The sequence below is a fragment of the Lepisosteus platostomus genome, chromosome 8 (assembly GCF_059453375.1).
Source record: "Lepisosteus platostomus isolate fLepPlt1 chromosome 8, fLepPlt1.hap1, whole genome shotgun sequence".
NCBI lineage: Eukaryota > Metazoa > Chordata > Actinopteri > Semionotiformes > Lepisosteidae > Lepisosteus > Lepisosteus platostomus.
In genome coordinates this window covers 27,772,431-27,798,497 of record NC_142618.1, presented here as the reverse complement: position 1 = coordinate 27,798,497, position 26,067 = coordinate 27,772,431, and the positions used below count along the sequence as shown (strand labels likewise).

The window sequence follows — 26,067 nt, the reverse complement described above, 5'->3', positions numbered from 1 at the left end:
AAATCTTAGTGAATGGGGGATGCATCTACAATGTTAGATGATGTATGTTAACATGAAGTGCATACAATCTGCCATTATAATCTGATTAAAATCCTGTTTATTTACTCCTTTCCAATTTGTTCAATTACAAATGATGTTTGCATTATGTGAAAATGAATACTTTAATCAAACTTGATTTCTCAAACTGAACACATTTATTGTTGAAATAAGCTCAGTGCTAGAAATAAATGCAATGATAAAACACGAAAATAATTGATACAACTAAAGTTATTGATAAGTATTCACCCCCTTTGCTAGGGTAAATGTAAATTAGTTCAGTGCATAAAATTAATTCGGTATGTTGCACATTTAGTTGAAAGTATGTTTGAATCCTCACTTCAATCTAACAGAAAACATGCGGCAAGACTTTAAACTTGCTTTTGACAGAGACAACATGACAGAATTTGAGCACATTTGCAAAGAAAAAGGGGTAAGACGTGCACAATTAGTGTGCAAAGTTAGTAGAGACTTATGCAAAAACACTCACAGCTGCTTTCATTACAGGCTTCCATCAAGAACTGACTCAGGGGTGTAAATACCTACAGTATGCAATCAGTATACTGTATATTAGTTTTGGATTTTCATTAGCAGTTTTTAAGTTTATTCATCTTATTTCTCCCATATATTGTATGTGTTCAGTTTCAGCATTACATGTAGATTCAAAGTATTCGTTTTAAAAAAGTGTATATCTATCCATCCATTTTAAAACCACTTTATCTGATACAGGTTTACAGGGATCTCCAGAGGGAGCCAAAGCCTATCCTGGCAAGCAACAGGTGCAGGGCAGGATACACCCTGCTGGGTGTCCATCACGGAACACACACTGACAGAGACAAATAGATTCACAGCAGGGACAATTTTTCCAGAAGCCAATTAACCTAATAGCATGTGTTTGGACAGGGGGAGGAAACCAGAGCACTCGGAGGAAACCCATGTGAACATAAGGAAAATGCAGTATACAAACTCCACACAGATACTGTAGTACCCCAGGTCCAGAATTTAACCTAGGGTCCCAGTGCTACAAGTCAGCAAATCTAACCACCATGCCACCATGCTGCTCCAAATGTGTACTGTACTGTACATTTCATTGGCAATTGAACAAAATGGGATACTACTGGAAGGGATACTTTTGAAAGGTACTGTTCACCTTCATGCAATTTTCAAATTCTTCTTCTTTAATTGAAACATTATTTTTTCACATACAGTATACAGTATACAGTATATATATACTGTATATACAGTAAGAGCATATGCTGAGTAAATAATACTATTCGTACATCTATTTTCAGTAAACATCCTGTCTTGGTGAGGATCATGGTCAGCTTGAAACTATTGTGGACTCACAGGTGTAGAGTCTAGATTCTGTATAGATCCACACACCATTTACTGTAACTACATGAATTATCTTCACTATTCACAATGCCAGTTTCTGAAATGCAATGTTATTAATTATGCGAGTATGTCCTAAGCATCAAAAGAAAAGTACTACTAATTAATACAAGGTCACTGAATTATGACAACATCTTTTTTTTCCTAGCAGGTGTGCTTGCATTTTATTGACTGAATGACATAGGCAAATTAATTATGGTTCTTTTGCTTTAAGATCTTGTAACCGATGCTGTTTTGTGGAATACTGTCCCATTCCTCTCTTAGAGCCTGTTCAGAGGTCTCTGAGCTTTAGGTGTTACATATCATAGCATTTTTTTCCCAAAACTTTCAATGGTCTGGCAAGTAGGGCATTCATATCACATCTGTCATATTCTGTTACATTCTGTTAAAAATGTAGCATTACAAGTAGAGTTCTGTAATTTCTGGACACACTTGAACCTTGAAAAGTATCATTATGATTTTGTAATAAATGTGATTACACAACACATTTTTCACTTAGCATAATATTTGCATTGCAAATTAATATGTTATTTTTAGTATTATTATTGTTTGGTGTTTTGGGTATTGTATTAGTCAAGGACTAATTAAAACAGATCGAACCTCTGAACAATGAAAAACTAAACTGTGGCTATGTCACTTCAGACAAAAATAGCCTTAAAGCTTAACTCAACCAATAATGTTAAGAAAAAATCTGAAAAATATATCAGGCTGATTTTAAGATTCAGATACCATTTAAAATAACAAATACACATCATAATGGAAAATTAGTGATAAAACTAACAGAACATACAATATATTGTTTTTCTGTGGTTCTAAAGAAAGACAACAGTAAAAAAATATCAGTCATGTGTAATTTAGGGCCTTTAGTCCCTCACATACCCCGGGTTATAAAATGTACAGTTTATTAAATTATCAAACTGACAAATTCAATTATACTGTAATATACAGTATAAATTATAATTACATTAAAATCTGAAGGTTTGTCAGACACACCAGAGGAATATAATTCTACAGTTAAGAAACTTACACTGAAAGAAAAGAGCACAATGGACACAAAGCAGAGCAGAAAAGAATATGACGCAAAGAGTTAACAACAATACTGGGATACATTTCTGAGTGCTTCTGCTTTTGAGTTTATAGCAATAAATGTAACCAAAATTATCTGTGAAACTGATTCAATGAATTTATTGTGAAGTGTGTGTCAGGGAACATGAAGATTTATTAACCTAAAGGAATTGTTGTTTATGCGGACTGTGCAAAAGTATAATTAAACAATGAAAGCAAGGTTACCAGCTTTTTAACACTGATCCCCTCTCTTCATCTCAAGAAAAGCTCAAAATATAAATTATTCTAGGTTTCTAAATGACAACCAACCATTAGGTTTTCCAATATTTTAGATACTTATCTTAAGTATTTACCCAAATTTGAAATCTATTAATGTGTTTGCAGTATGTTAACATGCACTGTTTGCATACCAAATATGCCATACAATTTGTCTTAAAAGTTATGCATAGAAATGTGCTTGCAGTAGTATCATCTGGACTAGGTTAGTAAGAGATTTTGGGTGTTTAATTATAAATGCCAGGGCTCTGGATTCCTACTTATTTATTCTGTGACTCAGCATAAATATTTTCATGAGTTTGTGTTTATAATTTTTTTACATAATTTGGAAGAACTGCAGGCTTTCATTTAAAGAAAAAACGTTTTTATTTACTATTTAAGCAATTTGGAATCTAAACAGATTTCAGACAAAACATAATACAAATAAGTACCACTTTATTATAACAATGTTATTATTCAGTAGTCCAGGATGAACTCTTGAACATTATTTGCATGGTTTCTAATATTATATTACTTACCTATATTGTATTGTTTCAGATGTGGTAGATGCTCTCAGCTTTGTCATAAGGATCCTCACAATGTTAAAGAGGAAAACAAAATTTATCTAGAACAGAAAAAGAAGATAAGCTTGAAAGTTAAACATTAAAGTTAAACAATAGTGTTAGCTGTAAAATATTGTAGATTAATGTAATTGAATGAAGAGAGTGATTGTCATATTGTCAACTTTGTTCTTACTTTTTCCAATTCATATTCAGTGCTCTGTGTTTACTACACGACAGATTCTTTTGCACAAGTAAAAACACAAAACTTCAATTAATACAATTAGCTAACTAAATAACTGCAATTAATACATCTCAACGGTAAGGTAAAACAAAATTATTCTGTTCATTATTATTTTATTATTATACTGTATACGTTTGGAAAATCGTATCATTTCTACTTCTCAGAGAAATGGCGAAAACAATACACATTTAACTTGGGAATGCTTACTGACGTGTTGTACTTCATGTACAGTCTATAAAAAAAAGGACACATGCTCTTTTAGATTATTTTTTTTCCAAAAAAGAGTGTGGCGATATTCTACTGTTGTTAAAGTCAATGCTACTTTGCATGTGACAATAGTATTGTAAATACAGTACAAAGCAATATACAGTATTAATATTGTAGGCAACATTGTTTACAAAATAACTATTGTGTTTAAATGCAATATGTTTTCTTGTATGAACGAGATACTTTTCTCCTATAAACGCAATAATTTTCTTGTATAAACAAGATACTTTTCTCATATAAACGAGATACTATCTTGTACAGTATAAACAAGTTAATTCTTTTTTCTCTGTGGCACTAATAAGCTTCCATACATTATGGGTGTTGTTTTTAAATGCTAGGGGACTTCACCATTGACAGCTGAATTAGATTGATAGTTCTATTAAGTTGAGTGATTGTTGCATTCAGATGGTAAAAAAATATACAGTAATTTCAATGAGGATATTATTTTTGTGGTTTTATTTATGGCTGTGGAGAGCACTGATATTCCATGTCATGCATATGCCCGATTATGTTATTATATTATCACAATTATGATATTCTTTGGTACAGATTTTCCAGTTGGGTCCTCCTCATGGTTACTTGCTCTGCAAGGTTGTGCCTGTAAACTAACATTTTAAAACTTTATTTATTGGCTCTAGTACAGGATCTGTGGGACCTGCAATGTAGGAAATTGTAGATATTGTAGCTTAACCTCTGTGCAGAGTACGTACCTCTATCAAGGCCACATCAAGATCCACATGCACTGGGAAAACACTGTATCACACAAAATACCTTACAACAAGGTTTAATTTATGATATGTGAATAATTTGACTATCTTACTACTGACTATGCTATCCATTGCAAATATAGTACATGGAAGATAAAATATAAATAATAGAATTAATTATACACTGCCTTACAAAATATTCGTACCCTTACTTTGGTGACTGATTTAGTAAAATTACCTGTAAGGATACAATAAACTATAGTAAATGTCAACAAATACTAAAGATAAATAAATTAAATGTGATTAACAGTATTATTTTGCCCTATATATAATTTTTTGCATTCAGACAAAAATGTTTTTACTGTATTTAGTCTCACCAAACAATGTTTGCCATTATCAGTCTAGTGATTTGGCACAGCCAGTATCAGTTACTGTAAATGCTTTGTTGCAAACTCCATGCAGGATTTAAGTTTTTTACTATTGACTTCTTTCTTGACTCTTGGAATTTTTCTCCTGTCTTTACCATGGAATCCCTTACCAGTTTTCCTTCTTGGTTCCTTCCACTTACTGTATTAATGGTCAACTTCACTGTGAATATCCATACAGATATTCTGTATTTTTGAAACGTGTTATATCCTTCTCCTGAACTGTTCCATTTTATAACATTATCCCTGGATTGTTTTGAATATACTCATGGATCAATGAGGATCCATGATCTTCATCTTTTGCTTGAAATTCAGTGCTTGACTGAGGGAGCTAACAGAGACAGGTCTGTGTATTCAGTATATGAACCACAATTATTGCACAAAGAGGTCATTCAACTAATTGTGTGAAATGATGTGCACCTGAACTATTTAAGGTTTGCTATAGTAGAGAGGGTGAAGACTTATGTCACCAACTAATTTTAGATTTAGAGTTTTCTTTGCAGTTACTGTACTATTCTTCACTTATAAAATTGATCATTTTGAACCTTCCAGTTTTGATTATAAAAATTCAGTTTTAAAATATATATTGAGATTATTTGTAATTCAACAAAATGTAAAATCATTGGAAGGGCTTGCATACTTTTGAAAGGTACTGAATGTATAGGAACCCTGCCTTTACTGTGCCTTGGAAGATTGGTAACAACTGCTTTATCATAACAAATTAGGCAGCTAGATGGACAGAATACTTCAATGCATAGATACATTCTTTTTTGAGACAAAAAGTTAAACAAAGCAATTCGTTTCAAAATAAATTTGCTTCCAAATATCTCGGTATGACCTAAAGCCTAATGCATTAATGATTATACTTGTCAAGTGCAGCAAAAGGTCTTATACAGTAATTAAAGATAAAATAATATAGCATCTTAAGGCATCTTTCATTTTATGACACCATTACTACTTTAGTTCCATGTATATCTCAAAGAAAAAAGACTGTAATTACGTTGTTCCACTTATCTTATCAAGACCCCTAACAATTCAGATTTGAAGAAGCCATATAATCTGTGTCACCATTAAACACTCATGCAGGTTTAGTTAAGATCCGTTTTTATGGAGGAAAATCATCTGAGGTATAAGTGTGTTTATTTTATACTTTTCCCAATGTAAATTTTAGACAATATAATTGTGCAGTACAAATGATAGTACTACAGCATTAATACATAACTTTCATACAACATATGTAATATATCCTAGAAAATAAATATGAAAATAAATTAAATAAATAACAGTTGCATTAACTAATTTCTCTTCTTTGTTTTGCAGAATTAGCTTTAGAAATATTTCAGAAAAATAATTTAAAATGTGTATATCTGTAAGGGGAAAGGGTTAAGTAAAATTTACTTTAATCCGTAACTACTTAATCATTTACAGTACTTGATGAGTATACTATAAGTAATATTTCTATTGCCTTTCACCTTGCTTTTTTGTAAATACTCGTTTTAGGAAGCCTTTCTCAGCTTTTAAATTACATATTTCACAGAGTTCAATGACCTAGTTATCTTAGCCTTGCATATACTATATCTGGCATTTTCATACAAAACATTCATGTATAACTTGACAGGGGATTATTAAAACATATTTTACTATGGGGCAAAGTGTCTTCTGGAAATTATATTTGAAACTGTAAAAAGCAGCCGATACAGGGCACTTGTTGTAATATTTATCAAACAGTATATAAGAATTCACTTTTACTTACCAAAAGTACAAGAATTACTGGTCCCTGATAGATGTAGTCAATATATTTCCCAGGTTCTTTACCAAACCAGCATCTGTGAATATTTTCAAATAACAAAAGTGTTTCTGAATTTCTACAATGTATGTTAATTCCTCTTTTCATCTCGCATACTGTAGATACTGTTGTTTTAGAGAAAAAAAACATTAATAATTTACAGAATGTTAGAAATAACAAGCTCAAGTGACAGATGTACAAGTAATGAGCAGCATTTATTTTTTAAATAAAAAATTGCTTTTATGTAGTGACCTAATTCTCTAAGAAACCTCAAGTGTTGTCCTTGTAAAAATCGTTAAAGAAATCACACCTCAGGTTTCCATTGACTATTTTTTTTATTAAAATAACATGAAATGGTGAATTTCAATGTAAAAACATTATTTCTATATTTTTCTTATTTATTTATAAGGTGTATTAGGGACATACAGATGCAGCCATTCAAAATGGGTGAGGTATTTCGCGGCATACCGCGACACGCCCACCGGGGTATCACGCGGTTCACGTGTGTCACGTGACTAACTATCCGGCGTCGCCTTGTAAAACCGCCAGGGGGAGCTTAACCTCTCATGTACAGCATTTGAGCCTTTAATTTTGAACTGTGTATTACAGCATGTTAATCATCAGTCATTCAAATGTTGGTATATTTTATGAAAGCAAGATTGCTCAGTTGGACAAAAGTACACAACCTACCTTTATCAGAAATATTTATGCATCAAAGCCTTTACTGAAGATATTACTAATAGTATTAATAATGGATGACTTTGGACAAGCTGTATACTCAAAGTATAATTTCTTTAGCACATTTGTACAAGCACTTGGAATCTGTCCAAGCCATACTTTGTCAGGCATTTTGTTTTACTTCAACAGGCATAAAAACTTCCTTGCTTTTAACAGGGCGTTTCATAATTTCTAACTACGAAAATGATTTAAAATGCGACACCTATCATTCAACTAGAGCTTAAAATATCACAAGGAAAAATACACACCGGTATTCCATTTCTCCCTAAACATTGTAAGCTTCGAAGTCTTTAACTAACGTGATACCGGAGTCAACAAGCATACTTTTAGAATTTGATTAAAAGGGAATATAATATGGAATCGCGTATCTCAAGAATTTAATAACGGTATGATTATATCCGTGTACTGCGGCAGGGCTATGTAGGGCTGTTTCGCCTGCCTGCTCATGCGAGCTGTCTTGTAGCCTACTGGTCTAGGTGCGTGACTATCAACTGGCAGGTTGTGTGTTTGAATCCAGCTGGTGCTGGACCTTCCAGTTTTATTTATTTATTTTTTAATCGCGTAACATAAACATATTACCGTATGCAAACTGTACTGTATACAATATGTATATGTATATTTAATGTCTTAACTGTGCCCGTTTAAGTATTGAATATTCATATCTAATTTTACCACTGAAGGGAAATCTTAACATAAACATACAGTATATGGCTGGTCTCGGTACTTTAAAGAAAAAAATACACACCAGTATTCCATTTCTCCCTAAACATTGTAAGCTTCGAAGTCTTTAACTAACGTGATACCGGAGTCAACAAGCATACTTTTAGAATTTGATTAAAAGGGAATATAATATGGAATCGCGTATCTCAAGAAATTAATAACGATATAATTATATTCATGTTGCAAAAGAACTGCAACGGACATAAAAACTCCCTTGCTTTTAACAGAGCGTTCCATAATTTCTAACTACGAAAATGCCAGGTGAAAGGATTTGTAAACATATTTTGTTAAAGCAAGTCAGTTTTTTCTGCAACACATAAAATACATTTTTCCAAGAAAGTTTAGCCTTTGTCACTAATGAAACCACTAAATAAAGACATAAATATAGAAATCTTAAGATTTGTTTTATTTAATGTTGGTAGCAGGATGAACTGTCAGAGTGTATATTTTGTCGCAAAGTTGCTGCAAGATGTTAACAGTGAAAAAGGTATTTAGAAATGAGTTATTTCAAGATGAAAAAGAAAACATACACGAAACATGGTTTCATTACGACCAGAATCGGTCTTGAGATATTTTTAACTTGATTTACAGTATTTGAGAGGTATGTCTTAACACCGATACTACAGTGCTTAAGTACTGCTCACGTATATGTTTCTAGGTTTATATTATGCATTTCATACGGTCAAATTACTTTTGAGCAACTAATAAGAAGCGCGAAACGGTATGCGTTTTACTTTCGTTTTGTGCTGGGACCCGTGGATTGATCAGAGATATCAAGTACATACAAGTCATTTTTTAAATGTTGTAGTTCGTCTTGAAAAAATGTTACGAGTACATCATCTATCAACAATCACACAGGTTCTGTTTCCATATTGCGGATTTTGGTTAGGTATTATCAAATCCAGTGGCGCTGTTAGTTTACTGAGTCCCATGTCACATGGTCTGTGATTGAAACCTGTAAAACCGGTTTAATTCGTCACAGCCAGCACTCTTCAGGTGTGAGGGTCTTCTGCTCAGAATGAAACGCTAAAATGTTTGTGTATATTCTAATGGTAGTGGGGGCGGGGTGTGTGGGAACAGGTTTGGTTGTAATCGCATTGGAGATCTATGTTCTTCACACCTGAAACATTTTCTCTGAAAGCATTTTCTTCGCAGTTTAACCGATCTTGTTACAGCATGTTACAGTTTACTATTATTAACCATATTAATTTTAAGTGCTTAATGTAAAACCTTGTAAAAATATATTTTCATTGTTCAAATATACATTAAGTCTGACTATCATATAATAAGTTAAATACAAAACTAAAGAAAAAATAGGGTTAAATATAATTCAAAATATTTTGCTAACAATGTTAACTGTTTATGAATAATAAAATGTATTAACTAAGGAGTAGGCTGGCACAGTTGTTAGTATGTTTTTTGTTTTGTTTCTTTTTCATAAATACAACAGTAGTACCTGATGTCTCAGTGGCTTTCAAAATTAAATTATGCAATAAATAACCACATGTAAGACTCTGATGCTTAAAATGTTTAGGGAGAAAGTGGAATACTGGTGTGTATTTTTTCTTTAAACTACCAATACCAGCCATATACAGTCTGTAACGTAGGGATTTCTATATGTCTTTATTTAGTGGTTACATTAGTGACAAAGGCTAAACTTTTAGCTTCAGTAACGTGTACATATCTCCCCTTTTTATAAAACGACATGGTTGAAAACTGTTCCAGAGCCACTGTTGTTTCATCAGTGAAAAGTACATCATGAAATGCCTCTCCCTGTTCAATCCACTGGAAAAAAGAAAAGGAGCATAAAGCTTCTGATGGTCATAAACGATATTCATTTAGGAGCAGCATCAGAGGTATGTTTTTAACTGCACTGCATTGGAGAGAATACCATAGTGTGGTTTTTTTTTTACTCCCTGGCGGAAACTGGCTTCCAGAAGAATCAGTATGGCTCAGAGATTAAATAAAACTTCACTCGCACCAAACAAATGTATATTTCTAAATATCACAACATGATCGAATTTAATTCATTTTAATAACAATGAATAGTCACCTATGCGTTACAATATAAACATTTATATTGATTTAAATCGCGTTTAAATCACCTTTATTTAAAACCCATAAATAAAGCTGATACTGTTTAGACTTTCAATTATTTAAAACTGTATTAAAGCAGCACGATACACAATGCAACGTAAATCGCTATCTTTGTCTTCTGTGTAATAATGTTCACCTCTCTGTCCAGCAAATTTACAATAGTAATAATAATGAACTTTATTGTATATGGCGCCTTTAAAGGTGGCTCCTCAAAGCGCTTTACAGGTTAAAAACAATACTGTTAGGCTGGGAAAACGATTTTTTTTTAAGAAATACAAAATGAGATATAATGATATGTTCCGGCTTAGACATTAACGAAGAGCATAACGCGTGTACTGTATACACTGCAAGTACAACCCCCCTCTCTGCAGGAGTGCTGGCTGTGACGAATTGAACCGGTTTCACGGGTATTTTCAAAGTAGGAGGCGAGATTTCCAGCGAAAGACACCTCCCCCCCCTCAAAAACCCAGTAAGTACAGTACTTACTAGTTAAAGGCTAGGCTCCCGACTACGGCGAAAGGAACCCTTCTTTCATTAGAAGACAATGAACATATTTTAGCGCTGAATGAATTAATAGCAAACATGGTTTACATAAAAGACATTTTTCCAAGAAAGTTTAGCCTTTGTCACTAATGAAACCACTAAATAAAGACATAAATATAAAAATCTTAAGATTTTTAAAATACATGACTTTGCTAAAATTTATTTGAAAATAAAAACAATTACAACCGCCAGGGGAGAGAGAGAACAGACGAGGGATGATGGTTTTGCATAAGGGGCGGGGCTATGGAAATTAGGTCTGTTTGGGAATGTGTAGTTACATGTTCTGGCTGTTTGTGAATTATCGTTGTTGAGTATGGAGTGTTGAGGTATTGATTTTGTGTAATACTTTATGTTGAAAATTGAGGTGGATTTTGTTTATGATAAACAGGATAAACTGGGATGGGAGGAAGGTTTGGTTTTGCATAAGGGGCGGGATTATGATAATTGGAGGACTTTGCGAGAGTAAAATGGTTTGATATATTTGATTTTGTATTGTGGTTGTTATCTATGTTTTTGGTTGGTATTATGTTTATATAGTTGTTTTTGTTGGTTGGTTGTTATTATTGTTATTAATAATACGATCTATAGTTGAAATCTGAGCCTAAATAAAAAGAAAAAGCAAGTGATTAGGTTTATGAGCAATCTAATTACTTATTCGTTTAAAACGCTATATAAAATAAAGTTTATTATTAATTTGCTGGACAGAGCGGTGAACATTATTATGCATAAGACAAAGATAAAGATCCTGATCAGTTTAGAAATCTGTGTACGCTGTAAGGTTTTTACTTCTTAAACTTTTAAAATACACGTTTTGAATAGAAAGAAATCCTCTTCCTGGTACAGTATGTATAGCAAACCAGCACGTCTTTTTTCTCCAATCAGAGGGTTGTCAGATGGTGTCAGCCAATCACCATTCTGCGTTGGGTAGCAACGGGTGACTGTTCTCAGGCGGAAGATGTAAACAGCTTAATGTTCGTGTTAAATATTTTTTTTTAATTCAATTAAACGGGCACAGTTAAGACATTAAATATACATATACAAACTGTATACAGTACAGTTTGCGTATGGTAATATGTTTATGTTACGCGATTAAAAAATAAATAAATAAAAATGAAAAGTCCAGCACCAGCTGGATTTGAACACACAACCTGCCAGTTGGTAGTCACGCACCTAGACCAGTAGGCTACAAGACAGCTCGCATGAGCAGGGAGGCGAAACAGCCCTACATAGCCCTGCCGCAGTACACATATAATCATACCGTTATTAAATTCTTGAGATACGCGATTCCATATTATATTCCCTTTTAATCAAATTCTAAAAGTATGCTTGTTGACTCCGGTATCACGTTAAAGACTTCGAAGCTTTCAATGTTTAGGGAGAAATGGAATACTGGTGTGTATTTTTTTCTTTAAAGTACCAAGACCAGCTATATACTGTATGTTTATGTTCCAAAATTAATATCGTTTATGGCTTTCACACGCGTTACAGTATGTGCCTATTCTTTTTATGCTCAGCTACTAAGATTTCCCTTCAGTGGTAAAATTCAATATCTACAACAGGCACAGTAAAGACGTTTACAGTAAGTCTTTCTACGACAGACCAACGGACCACGAGTGCCCCTGTCGGTCAACCAATCACGTACCGCGGTATTTTGCGTCATCGCGCGTCACGATGCACGACGCCGTAGCCAATTACCTCTGGTACGTGTCTGTACCGCGCACTTTGAATGGCTGCATCTGTATGGTGGATCACACAGGGAGATTAAATGTTTCTGGTAATTTTATATAACTGACAGGTACTACTGAATACTCTTTCCCATATAAGTTCTGTTATCTTTTGTTCCTTTTTGTAATTTATCAGTAAAATGGCAAGACAGTAGCCATTTATTTTTGGCTACAATTACAAAAATTGTTTTGATGTTAACATAATTTGTTGTTTGTTTCAAACAAGAATCATCTGGACACCACACAAATAATTTGTTATTATTACTGTTTTGAAACAATGTCACCTACTGATAATTCAGCAACATTTTTTGTAAAATATTTGTCAAATATGCAGTTGATAACAATACATTGTTCTTATTCTTTGATTTACTGAGCATCAAATTGACTTATCACTTTATATATAATCATTTATATTTCTTGGAACATAAAATACACAAATGGATTCAAAATGGATTAAAAGTTTTGGAATTATTTTAATTAATCATTCATGGCAGATCTTGAGTGACTTTGAATGACTCTGTCAATCAATTTTCTTTAACTCATTTATCCAGTGTAGGATTGCAGGGGAGTGCAAGGTGGGGGCTACCCTGGATAGGATGCCCGTCCATCACAAGACACATAAAGACACAAATACACACACAATCACACCAGGGACTAGCTTTCCCCGCAGCCAATTAACCTACCAATATGTCTTTGATCTGCAGGAGGAAACCAGAGTACACAGAGGAAACCCACACAAACATGGAGAGAACATGCAAATCCCACGTAGATAGCACCCCACGGCCTGAATCCAGGGATCCAGCTTTGTGAAGCAGCAATGCTAACCACTGTGCCACCATGCCACCATTGACAGTTCCACCTGCACTAAATTATCTCATTAGTAAGAGAACTGTTTGGACACAAGTAATGACGCAATTTTGTGATGCATACTATGGTATCAATGATGCACAACTTGTCTTGCTCTTTTTACTGACTACATACAATATGATACTAGCCTCTGACTGTCACAGCAGACTCTCTGTTGATCATTAATTATCCTATGTCTTAGTTCTTAAATAAAACGGCAGCATATCTACTACAGAAAAAGTCATTTTAGTAATAAAACAGGAAATGTGAGTATGTTAATTTGTTGCAGTTATGAAAAGTCAGTTTTTTAAGTTTAGTATATTATAATGTTGAACATATGAAATATCTTTCTGTTTTGCTATACAAAAGCAGAACACGCAAAATATGTTTAGCCCTTTAAAGGACATTGTTGGGATTTCAAATGGAATGAATTCTTATAGGGATTTAATTTTGTCACAAAGGACTTTTAACAAAGGCATTTCATGTATATGAATGAAGAAGAATGAAGGCAAAAGAAACCATCTTGCTTCCTGTCAAGAGTATTTAAATAAAATTCAGTATTATTTCTACATTTTCTTATGTTCAGCTTCAAATCAACAATGGTCTACTTCCTTAGCATACTGTAAATACAAAGAATGTGTTTTATGTACAAGACTAATATTACTGTATGCATGTGTTGTGTTGTGATCAAACATATATACAGTATATAACCTTACATACTGGACCAAAGTTGACTTACATTTCCTACTTTTAAAAGAACATTAATAAACATCAGTTTGATTTAGATCCTGTATATTGATTATGTGAAGAGTATCCCAGGAGGCACAAACGTCCCTCAGGTAATAATGTTTTTTTTTTAAATAATAAAGAAAGATTAAAGGGATCTTTAAGTCAGAAAACATACTTTTTATTATAGTCATCTGTAAAGAATCAAAAGTGTGTTTCAAAGATATCTGAGGTGTAGTAGAACTGCTCGCACAAAGTGGCTACTGTACAGGATGTCACCCAGTTGATGGTTTCACCATAGTGGTAGATAAATAAATAAGTTGGCTCCTAGCAAGTCTTCTTTATCTCAGCTAGCAAGACCCGGGTTTGAGCCAATGCACTGAGGCATGAACTAGGGTGGGAGCACCGAGGGCACAAGCCCTAGAACCCGAATCTGTTACAATAACAAGAGGACAGACAATGAAATGTGGGCGTTTCGAAGTCGCAAATGTGAGATATGAAGTCGCAATTCTGAGATATAAAGTCGCAATCGCAAGATACAAAGTCACAATTCTGAGACATAAAGTCGAAATTGCGAGATATAAAGTTGGAATTCTAAGATACAAAGTCGGAATTCTGAGATACAAAGTCGCAGTTGCGAGATACCATAGCGTGTTTTGTTTTTTTTACTCCCTGGCGGAAATGGGCTTCCATAGACTTGTGGCATACAGTTTGAAATAAAGATAAACTTAAATAAATTTACATTTTCTCATGTTTATAGATTCAAGACATTAGGGAATTCTTAATGCTTAATACTTGGAATTTGAATATTCACATTTTATTGTTTCAATGGTCATAAAAAGTGAATGATTGTAGTTCTCAGGCTTTAAGAAAGAGTGAATAGGAGCCGTGTTTACTATGCTGTGGGAGGAGGGAGATAAAAGACAGGTAGGTAGAAGCAGAAGGAAAATAAAGACAGAGACAGAACAGAAAGAGAAAGAAGAAATGTGACAGGCAAGAACCTTGTTTGGATCAACCTTAATAAAAGACCAGATTGTAGCAAAGTATTTGAACCTTGTTTAAGGGAGTTCTGTTATATTGGGTAACTGATTTCCTAAAATAACTGAGAATCCCCAGGCTAAAGACATTCTCTCCAGGTTAGTGATACTAGAGGGAGATAGATTCTCATTCACTTTGGAGCATCCAGATTAAAAAAAGGGAAATACCTGTATAGCTCTGGCTCATATTCTGTTTTATTTAGGATGCAGGACTCTGTTGTTGGCCTGTTTAGGCATACTTTATCTGATTTCTGAATATTGCATTAGTGGTTTGGGTTTTTGGGTCCATCAGGATGTAGGCTCTGAGATACCTTGTTTCATAAAAAAGTTAGTTATGTTTTTGTAATAGTCATTGTTAATTAATATTTATCTATCCTAGTTAGCTACTAATTTGTCACTGTTTGCCAGAGCTGTGCCACTGGACAAAGGTCAGGTGCCTCTAAATTTTATCAACCACTGAGGTATATTCTTGGCACATGTTTGGGAATGGGGGGTTATAACTGTTATTTAATTAGTGTTTATTCCATTCTATATTTTTGTATTATCCACAATTTAATGTGAAATTACAAAACAAAATAGTTCTTCAAATGAGAAACTTGTAAACATTTAACAAAACAAAACACTGTATTGAGTCTGTATTAAAAGAAGGGAGCTAAACTTGTTTAGTGTTTCCACAACACTTCCATGCTGTAAACAACAATATTCTAATACTGCTAGCTACTGCTATTGCTACTTTCTGTTCTTGTTAATGTATCACTTGCAATCCAAAATTTGACTTTCATCCTTGCACAGTCTTCACAAAGGTTGCAGTTATGACATTTATTAACAACAGTTAATATTTTTGTTCACACATTCAAACCCAAAAAACTTAAAACAATTTAAGTACCCAAAATTACCTTAACAAGTCACAAGAAGTAGAGTAACCTTGTGTGCATTAATAGTGGTTTTCGTAATTTCATAATAAAAGTGAATTAGTACATTTCAAGCAAAGACTAAAGCATGAAGACTAGGGAGCTTTCAAAACAACCAAGGAATAAAGTCATTAAAAGGCAAAGTCATCCATAGGTATCAAATATCTAGAGGACTCTGAAAATCCCTGTGAGCATTATCTATTTAGTTATCAAGAAAAGGAAGGTTAATTTTATCACCCAGACACTTCCAAGATCAGTCTATTGTTTCAAAGTGAGCAGCCAAGCTAGCAGAAAACAGATGAGCAATACACTATGATGCCAGTAACAATTCTGAAAGAGCTACAGAGCTCAAAGGCTGAAATGAGAAAAAATGTGCTTCAGTCAATAATATCCCAGTCATCCTTAAAAAGCTGCAGTTTGTAACAAAACACTTGAGTGGTGTTGAGGCAAAAGATGAGGCCAAAATGGTCTAAATGCCAAGCATTACATTTGGCGCAGACACAGCACAGCATTACTCCCAGCAAACACCACCCCAAAAGTCAAGTGAGGTGGCAGGAGCAACATGCAATGGACTGAGGATTCTAAAGCTAGTTTAGATATGTGTAGCTACTGTATGTGATTTTTTTAATAATCTTACAAAAATATTTGAACATACTTACTGTTCATTTTCATTATAGAGCTTGCCTATAGCCCAAGCCACTATTATTGGACATGGAATACCTGTAAAGGACATATGACAGAAAACATGCAATTATTTTCTGAATGCCAGATATGTTATAAATTAACATTATGTAGAATACACGAATCAAGTACAATAAATATCAAGTGAAGATTTTTGTGTCTCTAACTTGGTGCAACTGAGTGATTGTAGATTTGTAATATTTTGTAAAATCTTAAAATATCAGTGTATTTTATAGTAAAGCAATGTAGCACATTTGTGTTTTAACAATAGTAAGTCACTGGTACATATATTACAAGAAAGTGACCGTATATGTCTGATCTGATCTTTTTTTGTTTAATAATATCAAGTTCCTTAATAAAATGTACTGAATTTGAGAGATGTTTTGAAAAAAAACAAAACAAACTAAATTATTACTTAAATATAGGAAATAGGAGGAATGTCAATCTGATATCCATAGAAAATTACTTCTGAAAACCTGGAACAATAATTCTTTAAATGCAAATGCAACCTATACTGAAGTAATTCCAGTCCTTTTCCATATTAATATGACTGTCCTGAAGAATTTAAGTAATATTTGTTTTCATGTATCCAGTAATATTAGAGCTTGCACATCTCTGAAAGTCTCTCTGATGTCTGATTAAGAAATTATATGCAGTAGAATTAAAAGTGTTTATCTTCCTGAAAGCCGTTTGTCAGTTAAATAAAATCCTATTATTTATGCTGTAAAAGTGATTATAATGACTTTATAATTAAAGTTCATTCTAAATATTTGGTTGAATAGTCCTTATAATAACGGCATACTCTTTCTGGTTCTAGCTTTCAGGAGAGTTGGAAATATGCTTTACATGATTATTGAGCTTTTCTTTATTTTTTAAAGGAAAATACTATATAAGAATTTCATTTTCAATCTTCAAACTTCTAATTGAGATCCTTCTTCTCCAGGACTTCTGAAACCATGCTGAGCCTCTGCAAACATTGTATAATTCAATCTTTGAGAATTCTTGAGTCACTGTAGTGCCCTCCCAGGTTGGGATATTTTAAAGTGTTATTCCCAAGTTTAATAAGATCTACTGTACCTTGGATCCCTGGTTCTGTTGCATTTTGTTTTGGGCACAGGATACTTTGATTATTGTGAAGAAATAGACTCATGTATCATATATGGGAGACTACTGTCTCAAATGCCTGGGGCTCCAGCATGTATGCGGGATCCTAGAGGGTCGTGTATTGTACTATGTTTGTACAGTTTTCAGAACATCGATACCAGTGAAGTGGAAGTGAGCTGAAAGGCTCGAATCTTCCAGTGTTATAGTTAAGAAGATCCTACTTCTTTGCAACATCCAGGATGATGCTTTGCTCAGCTGCCATTCTATGCTCCAGGCTTTGCTCCTCAACCCACAGTGGGTAACTGTGGCTGGCCCCACTTGCACAGCCCCTTCAGTGTGACAGCTGCCACACCAGATGTTGCTGGATGAGCACCACTCTCAGGAGAACTCCTCCAGATGCCCTACCTACTTCTTGCTGGAGATGCCTGACAAATGAAGCAGTCACCATCCTTCCCCTGTTGCACAATCTACAGCCTCCCAACACCTTGGCAGTACAGAAATACTCCTGGGTATTGTCTTGTACATGGGTATCATGCTGATCAGAAATCACAGTCTACACTCAGACTTTGAATTGAGCATTTCAGTGCAAGCAAATGTTTAACTTCAATTAGTTATTTTGTCTAGTGTTCTCCCAATGTGTCTTTTGCACACTCATCCCTACCAGGCTTGAACAGGCGTGCCCTTATTCAGAAGGGCAACAATCTAGTATGCAAAGGTGACCTATTTTTGGTCCAACGTCCAGGGACTACAGCCCAGCAGTGAAATTTTATCTAGGTGTTCCAGACAGGGCTGTTTGGCAGTTCCATCTGGCAATGGTGAAGGAGCATTATCCAACAAACCAAATTCTACATTAAGAAATTGTAAAGGCAACTTCTGTAACAACAAACTATAAACCACTATGCATTGTTTATTGTTGGCATAGTCCAAGCAGATGTCTTGAGCATTACAGTAAGTACATTCTCAGAATAAACTCTTTACTGTAGTACTTTTAGTGAAGCAAAAATTGCATTCCTTCTAGGTTGTGACAACAACAACAACTTTGTAATGAGTATTGTAGTAAACAAATTAACTACTTCATAAATAAGCTAATCACACACAGAAATGATTATACCCTTGAGAATTTACTGCAATTATTACATGGACTTTATAGGAGCAGAACTAATAGCATTATGCATTTGCACATTTGATCTTCAGGAAGGTCATAGTAAATAACAAGGACAAAAAACCATTGAAAGCATCCAGTGAATGGAGTGAATAGTCTTTTCCACACAGACAGTTCTTCCCTTCTAAAACAAATACTTCTATAAAACCAACCAACTAGTTCAGTTAAATTGAATATACTGTATTTCAGTCATGAACAGTCCATTTTTCTAATCAGCATATTAACTATTGTAGGAATACTGGAATATTTAAATGGAGAATTAGCAGTTGCTGGAAAAATGGAAAGTTTAATCTTTAACAAGTAGGATTCTTTATATACTGTAGTTTTTCTTCTGATAAATGTGTATTTGTAACTAAAAAAATGTAAGACGGTAAAACAAACTAAATAGTAAAGCCTTTACTGATTGTGATTTTTTTCTTCCTTGATTAAAATGTTTAATGATACATACTTAAATGTAAACAACTAAAAAGTATATTTTATCCTTCACATAGGATATTGTAAATATAATTCAGAAAATTATTTTTATTTCTCAGCATATGAAACATAAGACCATAACAAAAGTATGAAAACAAAAGAAAACTATTCAGCTTGTGAAGTGTAATAAACTAATGTACTGTAACACATCTTATTTATTTTAATATTTTATGACAATAAGAATCATAATTTAGTATAAAAAAGTAATATTCATAGTACTCTCTAATGATCTTAAAATTTTTTCACAACATCATGAAACAGATAAAAAACCACTTACACCAACCAATGAAAAGGAAGACCCATTTTCTCAGCTTGTCTGTGGAATAGGTCATTACTATAGCTGTGTGGAGGTAACATCCTTCAACAAACATCCAAAAGAAATTGGTCACTACAAAGTAATTATATATTGTCGTAATAAGGCGACACCAGGGCTGAAAAATAAAACAAAAAAAGTGTTACACTACAACGTTTGATATAAATCAAATTGACCAAAATTAATATCACAATATTATATTAATTTTATCATTATATTTATAATTGTTTTGAAAACAGGATATATTTGGAAGGGAGGAGGAAACGAGTTACTAGTGAAAACCTACACAGGCAAGTGAAGAACAAACAACTCCACTTATAGGAGGCGCCGTCCTTCGGATGAGACGTAAAAACCGAGGTCCTGACTTTCTGTGGTCATTAAAAATCCCAGGGCGTTTCTCGAAAAGAGTAGGGTTGTAACCCTGGCATCCTGGCCAAATTTCCTATTGGCCTTTACCAATCATGGCCTCCTAATAATAATCCCCATCTATTAATTGGCTTCATTACTCTGCTCTCCTCCTCACTGATAGCTGGTGTGTGGTGAGTGTTCTGGCGCACTATGGCTGCCGTCGCATCATCCAGGTGGATGCTGCACATTGGTAGTGGTGGAGGGAGTCTCCATTACCTGTAAAGCGCTTTGAGTGGAGTGTCCAGAAAAGCACTATATAAGTGTAAACAATTATTATTATTATTATTATTATTATTATTATTATTATTATTATTATTATTATTATTAATATTGCTAACCCATAACCTGGCTTAAAATGCTTTAAACGTGTTGCACTACAGTATAACAATATTAAACAAAGACAGGTCCATATACTGTACTGTACATATGCTACTGTATATATATATAGATTATATACTGTACATTAGTGAGATTCCATTCTGTATATTGAATACAGATATTTTCCAGCTCCCAGTCTGTCAAGTTTCCTGTTCGAGGTGTTGTCAAAGAGAATACAAAAATTGTCCATGTTTGTAGTACATTTTTATTATTTTTGTGTGTGTTTTACCCAATACCTATCAAGAATCAGTGTTTTCAAAATTATTGTAAAATTATAAAACTGAATTGTATAAATTATGTGATTGGACAATTTATGATGAATCATTTAAATGTTGTCAGCCAAAACAAGGTGCAAGTAATGCAGTTAGGTTAAACGTTTTTTTTATTGTTTTAACCCTTTACCTTTATCCTTGTATCTGATGGGTATGGGTGGAGATTTGTAGCACATGAATTATGTATGAGTATGAAGTATGAGTGTATTAATAGTGATTAAAGTATTTTATGATATTAAACTACAGATGATAATTATTTGGTTTTAATTATTTTTGCTAATATTTTAAATAATGCATGTTTATTATCCTGATGAAGGCACTTTTTTGGAGAAACTGGTTCACGTTTTGGAATAGCTTTACTGAAATCGGTTAATAAAGAATTTTATAAAGCATGCTTTAAAATTTCAACAAATTCATTGTTTAGCTATTGCATTATATAAAGTGTTGAACGTAGTATTTTCAGTGTATTCTCTGAAGCTTTAGGCAAACTAAAGCAGTGCTTCTTAGCTCTAGACACAATGAATAGCTCAGAAAGTTAATAAAGAATATAATGCATAATGGGTGCTTAAAAAGAGAAGAACATTAACAAAGGTCACTCTAACAATATTCCTATTCCAGCAATAAATCTGCTGAACCGTGTTACAGTATCTTTCACTGCTGGCAGTGAAAGATGACATGAGATCTGCCTTCTGGTGGAAACTGGATGCCAAATCTCCTGCAAGCAGAGACAAACATTTCGCACCATCCTACACATATTTGCACCCTTACAATAAAAAATCGCATGATGCAAAGTAAGAAGAAAAAACACCTCAGTCGAGGAGCTTTCTTCAGGTTGATAGGAAAAAGGGAAAGAACATTAATACAAATCAAAGTAATGGGACAGAGAAGACTAATGTGAGAAAGTGTAGAGCTAGGTGAAAATGAGTTTAAGAAATGGAAAGCACAAATTTTAGAGCAAGCCTGGAAAGCAGGATTTTCTAAATTGAGAAACAGAGAAAGAGATTACATTTCGCAGCTAGTGTCTATATCAGAAAGAAATCAAAAGCTACAATTATCCTTAAAAGTGGCAATTTATTGTACTCTTGATATAAATGAAGCTGACCAGAAATTGTTTGAGAGATGTACTGTAATTAATTATTAATGTAGTTTAATAATTTGCAGATATGATGGAAGAAACCTAGAAAAGTCTGATACAGGACATGTCTGGGAAAGCAAGAAGCAGCACTGTCAGTGATCAGGTCCATCACATTCTGAAATTACATCAGTACAAATGGCATCAGTACAAATGGCATCTGCTCCTGGAGATAAAAGCATTTTCAGAAACCTTATAACAAACCTGTATCATGCTGTGTCATTTATTGACTTGTTCTAATGTGATTGTAGAGCTTAACAGCAGCCATATCACCCTGCAACTCACAGCTGGCAACCCACTGAAGCTAAGCAGGTGTGAGCCTGGTCAGTACCTGGATGGGAGACCTCCTGGGAAAAACTAGGTTGCAGGGGCCAGCAGGGGGTGCTCAATTGAGAGTCATCTGGTAAAGTCTGTTGTTATTTTATTCAATTTAAAATTCCTCAATGAGTGACAAGTGATGGATTAAACTATGGAACATGCATAAGCAAATATTCATAAATGTCCAGAATGTGCGTATTCTAAGAAGTTAATACCTGTAGTTTTGCTCTTGTGCATTGACGTATATATTTTCATAAGTAGTTCAGGTGGGTAGCTGCATCAGCATGTGTAGGCTGCAAAGGAACAAGTAATAGGTTTATTCCATGCTGAAAAAAAGAAGAAAGAGAACATAACGTTTTGGCCATGTTGCCTTCTTCACACCTCAAGAAGGCTCCACGGCCTAAATGTTGTGTTTTCTTTCTTCTTTTTTTCAGCATGGAATAAACCTATTACTTGTATATTTTCATAAGACATATGATAAAATATGAAATGTCATATATATCTCCTGAAAACAATCACGGCAACATGAAAGCTGATCATATTTTTTGTAAAGGCACATCTAGTTTCTTCAGAGCTGAATTATACTGGATGGAACTGCTGTCTTCTGTAGCAGGTCTAAGATGTGATGAAACACACAAGATTTTGGAAATGAATTAATTGATATTTTATTAAATGTACCTCATTAAACTGTATTGAATATATACTTCTGTATATAAAAAACATTTTTAAAAGTGTACTTTTTCATTGCCTATAGTAAATTGCATGGTGTGTATTATGTTAGCTATAAGAAATATGTAGCTGCAAGGCAAACCAGAGTTCAGCAATCACATTCAGGCCTGTTCAGCACAGTCTCTAAGGATTCCTGAGCGCAGTGTACAGAAAGCCAGTGAAAATATATGAATGTATATTTCTTGTAATAATAGTAGAGAAAGATTATGCTATGTGTGAGTAATGTTTGAATATAAATAATGGTGTTTTTTGTCCAGGCAAGTAACAATTTAAAAAATTAAGTTTTGGGCAGCTAATTTTAACATGCAAAAAATGATACTAGGTGAATAAGAAATCCCTGTTATCTACTGTATGACTTGTAAATGCTTTATTCAGTACATAAAGTTGCAATAACATTTACCTTCTCCACACAAGTGTTACACGTCAGTTAACATTAATCATAGACACTGCATATTGCAATCATACTGAGTTTAGTTATTGAAAGAAAAGTAGAAGTTCTTGTTCTGTTACCTCATTGCTCTCATGTATATTATGGTCAATCAACTGAAGCAGAAACCACATAACATTCCTCAAGATGAAAGTTGTGATCAAGTTCCAATGGATTATATTACGAAGGCATCTAATGCTCCTAGAATAAAAAAAATATATATATGTTTAAGGTTAAATTTAAGCCTCTAAATCTGTCCCCTGTGTTCATAGAATATTTTTTCAACATGTATTCTTCAGCTAGTGTCTTCTTACTGCATAAGAACATTTTCACTTAATGTAAGTTATTTTGTTTAGAAATCTTATGTAAAAAACATTTATCAAATGTAACAAATGCATACCACTCCAAAATATGTTTCCTGCAAAATCCATATGAATCACACAAAACTCTTATAAAGGAGAATCTCACACTTTCCTCCATGGTATTCCTGTTGTATGTGAACACTTATGTATGAAATGAGTGTATATTTAGCAAATGTTTTGAGTGAACACCTCAAAGAAAACAAAAAAGTTACTTAAAGAAATAAGTAAATTGCATTACTGTGGACTGGAGTAGTCTTCATAATATCCATCTGGCCTTGACTGAAATTTAATACACATTAAAATTTTATCTAATTAGCCTTATGTTTTGAATGTTTTATAATAATCAGAAGTAATGTATAGATTGGGACCTAATCATTTTCATATCAAAGTTTGGGTTTCTTGGGTTTCTAGAGATATAAAACAAAAAGTGACTTATAAAGTGTGTCCAGGCGTTGAGGTCTGTATTAATTCCAATACTCATTTTTGGTCCTGCAATTCCACCAGAGTGAGTGTTTCTAATGGCTTGTTGATGCTTACAATTATGTTTTTTATATTTTAAAATGTTAATTTTTAGGATGGAGTAAATCTCTTTTGAGAATTAAAAAAGAAATGTTACATTGTTAAGTATATTCTGGCACTGATGCCTGTTCTCCTGTAAAGATTTGTGACCCTTTGCATAATCAGTTCCTTATCTGATACCCCTGGGTAGGACACAGGTTGTGTAGCAGGTGGCATCAAGTCCTTTGCTCTGTGCGTGTTTAGGGAAAATATTGTCTGTGAGTTGCTTGACTCTGGGTAATGCCAGGCTATGTCAGATCAGAAGCTCAAAGGCAAAAAGCTTTGCCTCCATGTGTTATTCTAGGTAATATAAGTTAATAGAGAACATATGTTTTTGGCTGACTGTGATATTGCTAGAACTCTGCCTATTGTTCATAAGTGCTACAATATTAAGATGCTTTAGTAAGCTGTATATTAAGTACTAATCTACATATTGAATAATATTTATTATCATGCCTAAGTAAACTAATGTTATTCAGTCGTGTCCTTACCTTAAGCACAAAAAAAGCATGAATGCCACAATGAGAGCCCCAACTGATATACAGTGCCCTAGGTAGTTGATAATCAGGGCAATCTTGTAGTGCATAGGGTACTTCCTCTGATAAAGAAAAAAAAAGAAACTCATTACGTCAAATACAATACATTTAATTTTAGTATATATAAAAACACTTTAGAAACACAACCCTGTGATCAAACATTAAATGGGAAAACTATAACATGTGTCAACTATATAAATACATTTTTGACCACAGAGGTATGTAGAATTGGTTATTTGCAAAAGTTGTGTTAAATAACCCTAAAGTAGTAGTGTGCTATTCACTGTCAGTTTGGTCAGAAGCAGATGGCAGAAATAGGAACATTCTTACATTTGATTTGTAAAGCAACACCAGATCATCATCGTTATTAGATGGTACTTTATTCTGATATTAAGTACTAAACTTCTATCACAGATCTTCAGTTAGGTGGATACGGTCAGAATAATCTAGAAAGGCTTGAATGACCTACAGTATATCATATAGAGACACACATTTTCTTAGACTAAGGTATTATGCTGACTTACAAATTATACAGTAGCAATATATGTTGAACATATTGTAGGTCTCAAATTATGTTCAGCATAAAACCCTGCAGTGAACTTAACATCAATAACAATAATCCACATCCCCTCTCTTAAATTTGACATTGATAGGACCCATGACATTGCAGTATGTTACTACTACCAAATCAAAATGTCTTCCTTGACACAGTTCTGGCTTCTGCTACTTACAGTTATTCTGTGACTATCAAATGATACCCAGGGTTGTGATTCATCAGAAAACACAGGCCTTTACTAATAAATTGGAGTTTTGTATTGTTGTATTGCCTGGTGGTATCTCAGTTTATAACAATAAAAAACAACTCTATGCCAACCTTGTGAAGACAGAGAATATAAACAGAGAGTTTAGTTAGCTCTTACAACAACATCATCTGAAGGCTGGTCATCTCCCCACAAAGTGAGCAACATACCCATTAACTTTGTTGATAAAAGCTCTTGCTATGTTTTACTCTACATAAGAATATATCTGTCTGATGTGGGGATAATCCAAGAAACTAGACCCTATACTAAGTGACAGTGGTCATAGAATAACAGGAAACCTGAAACTAAACTTCACCTGAAACTAACCACAAAG

At 33.7% G+C, this 26,067-nt stretch overlaps 1 protein-coding gene across 5 annotated transcripts in view; it reads right to left on the bottom strand.

Annotated features, from left to right (window-relative positions):
- Positions 1–26,067, bottom strand: part of crhr2 (corticotropin releasing hormone receptor 2) — a 139,232-nt gene that overhangs the window by 11,512 nt on the left and 101,653 nt on the right. For all 5 annotated transcript variants that reach the window (XM_088643036.1, XM_088643032.1, XM_088643034.1 and 2 more), the window contains 6 exons: positions 24,889–24,995; positions 23,561–23,678; positions 19,778–19,931; positions 16,739–16,799; positions 6,705–6,777; positions 3,288–3,373 (listed from right to left, as the gene is read on the bottom strand). In XM_088643036.1, coding sequence (XP_088499162.1) covers positions 3,288–3,373; positions 6,705–6,777; positions 16,739–16,799; positions 19,778–19,931; positions 23,561–23,678; positions 24,889–24,995 — 599 coding nt within the window. The remainder of the gene's footprint in view (positions 1–3,287; positions 3,374–6,704; positions 6,778–16,738; positions 16,800–19,777; positions 19,932–23,560; positions 23,679–24,888; positions 24,996–26,067) is intronic.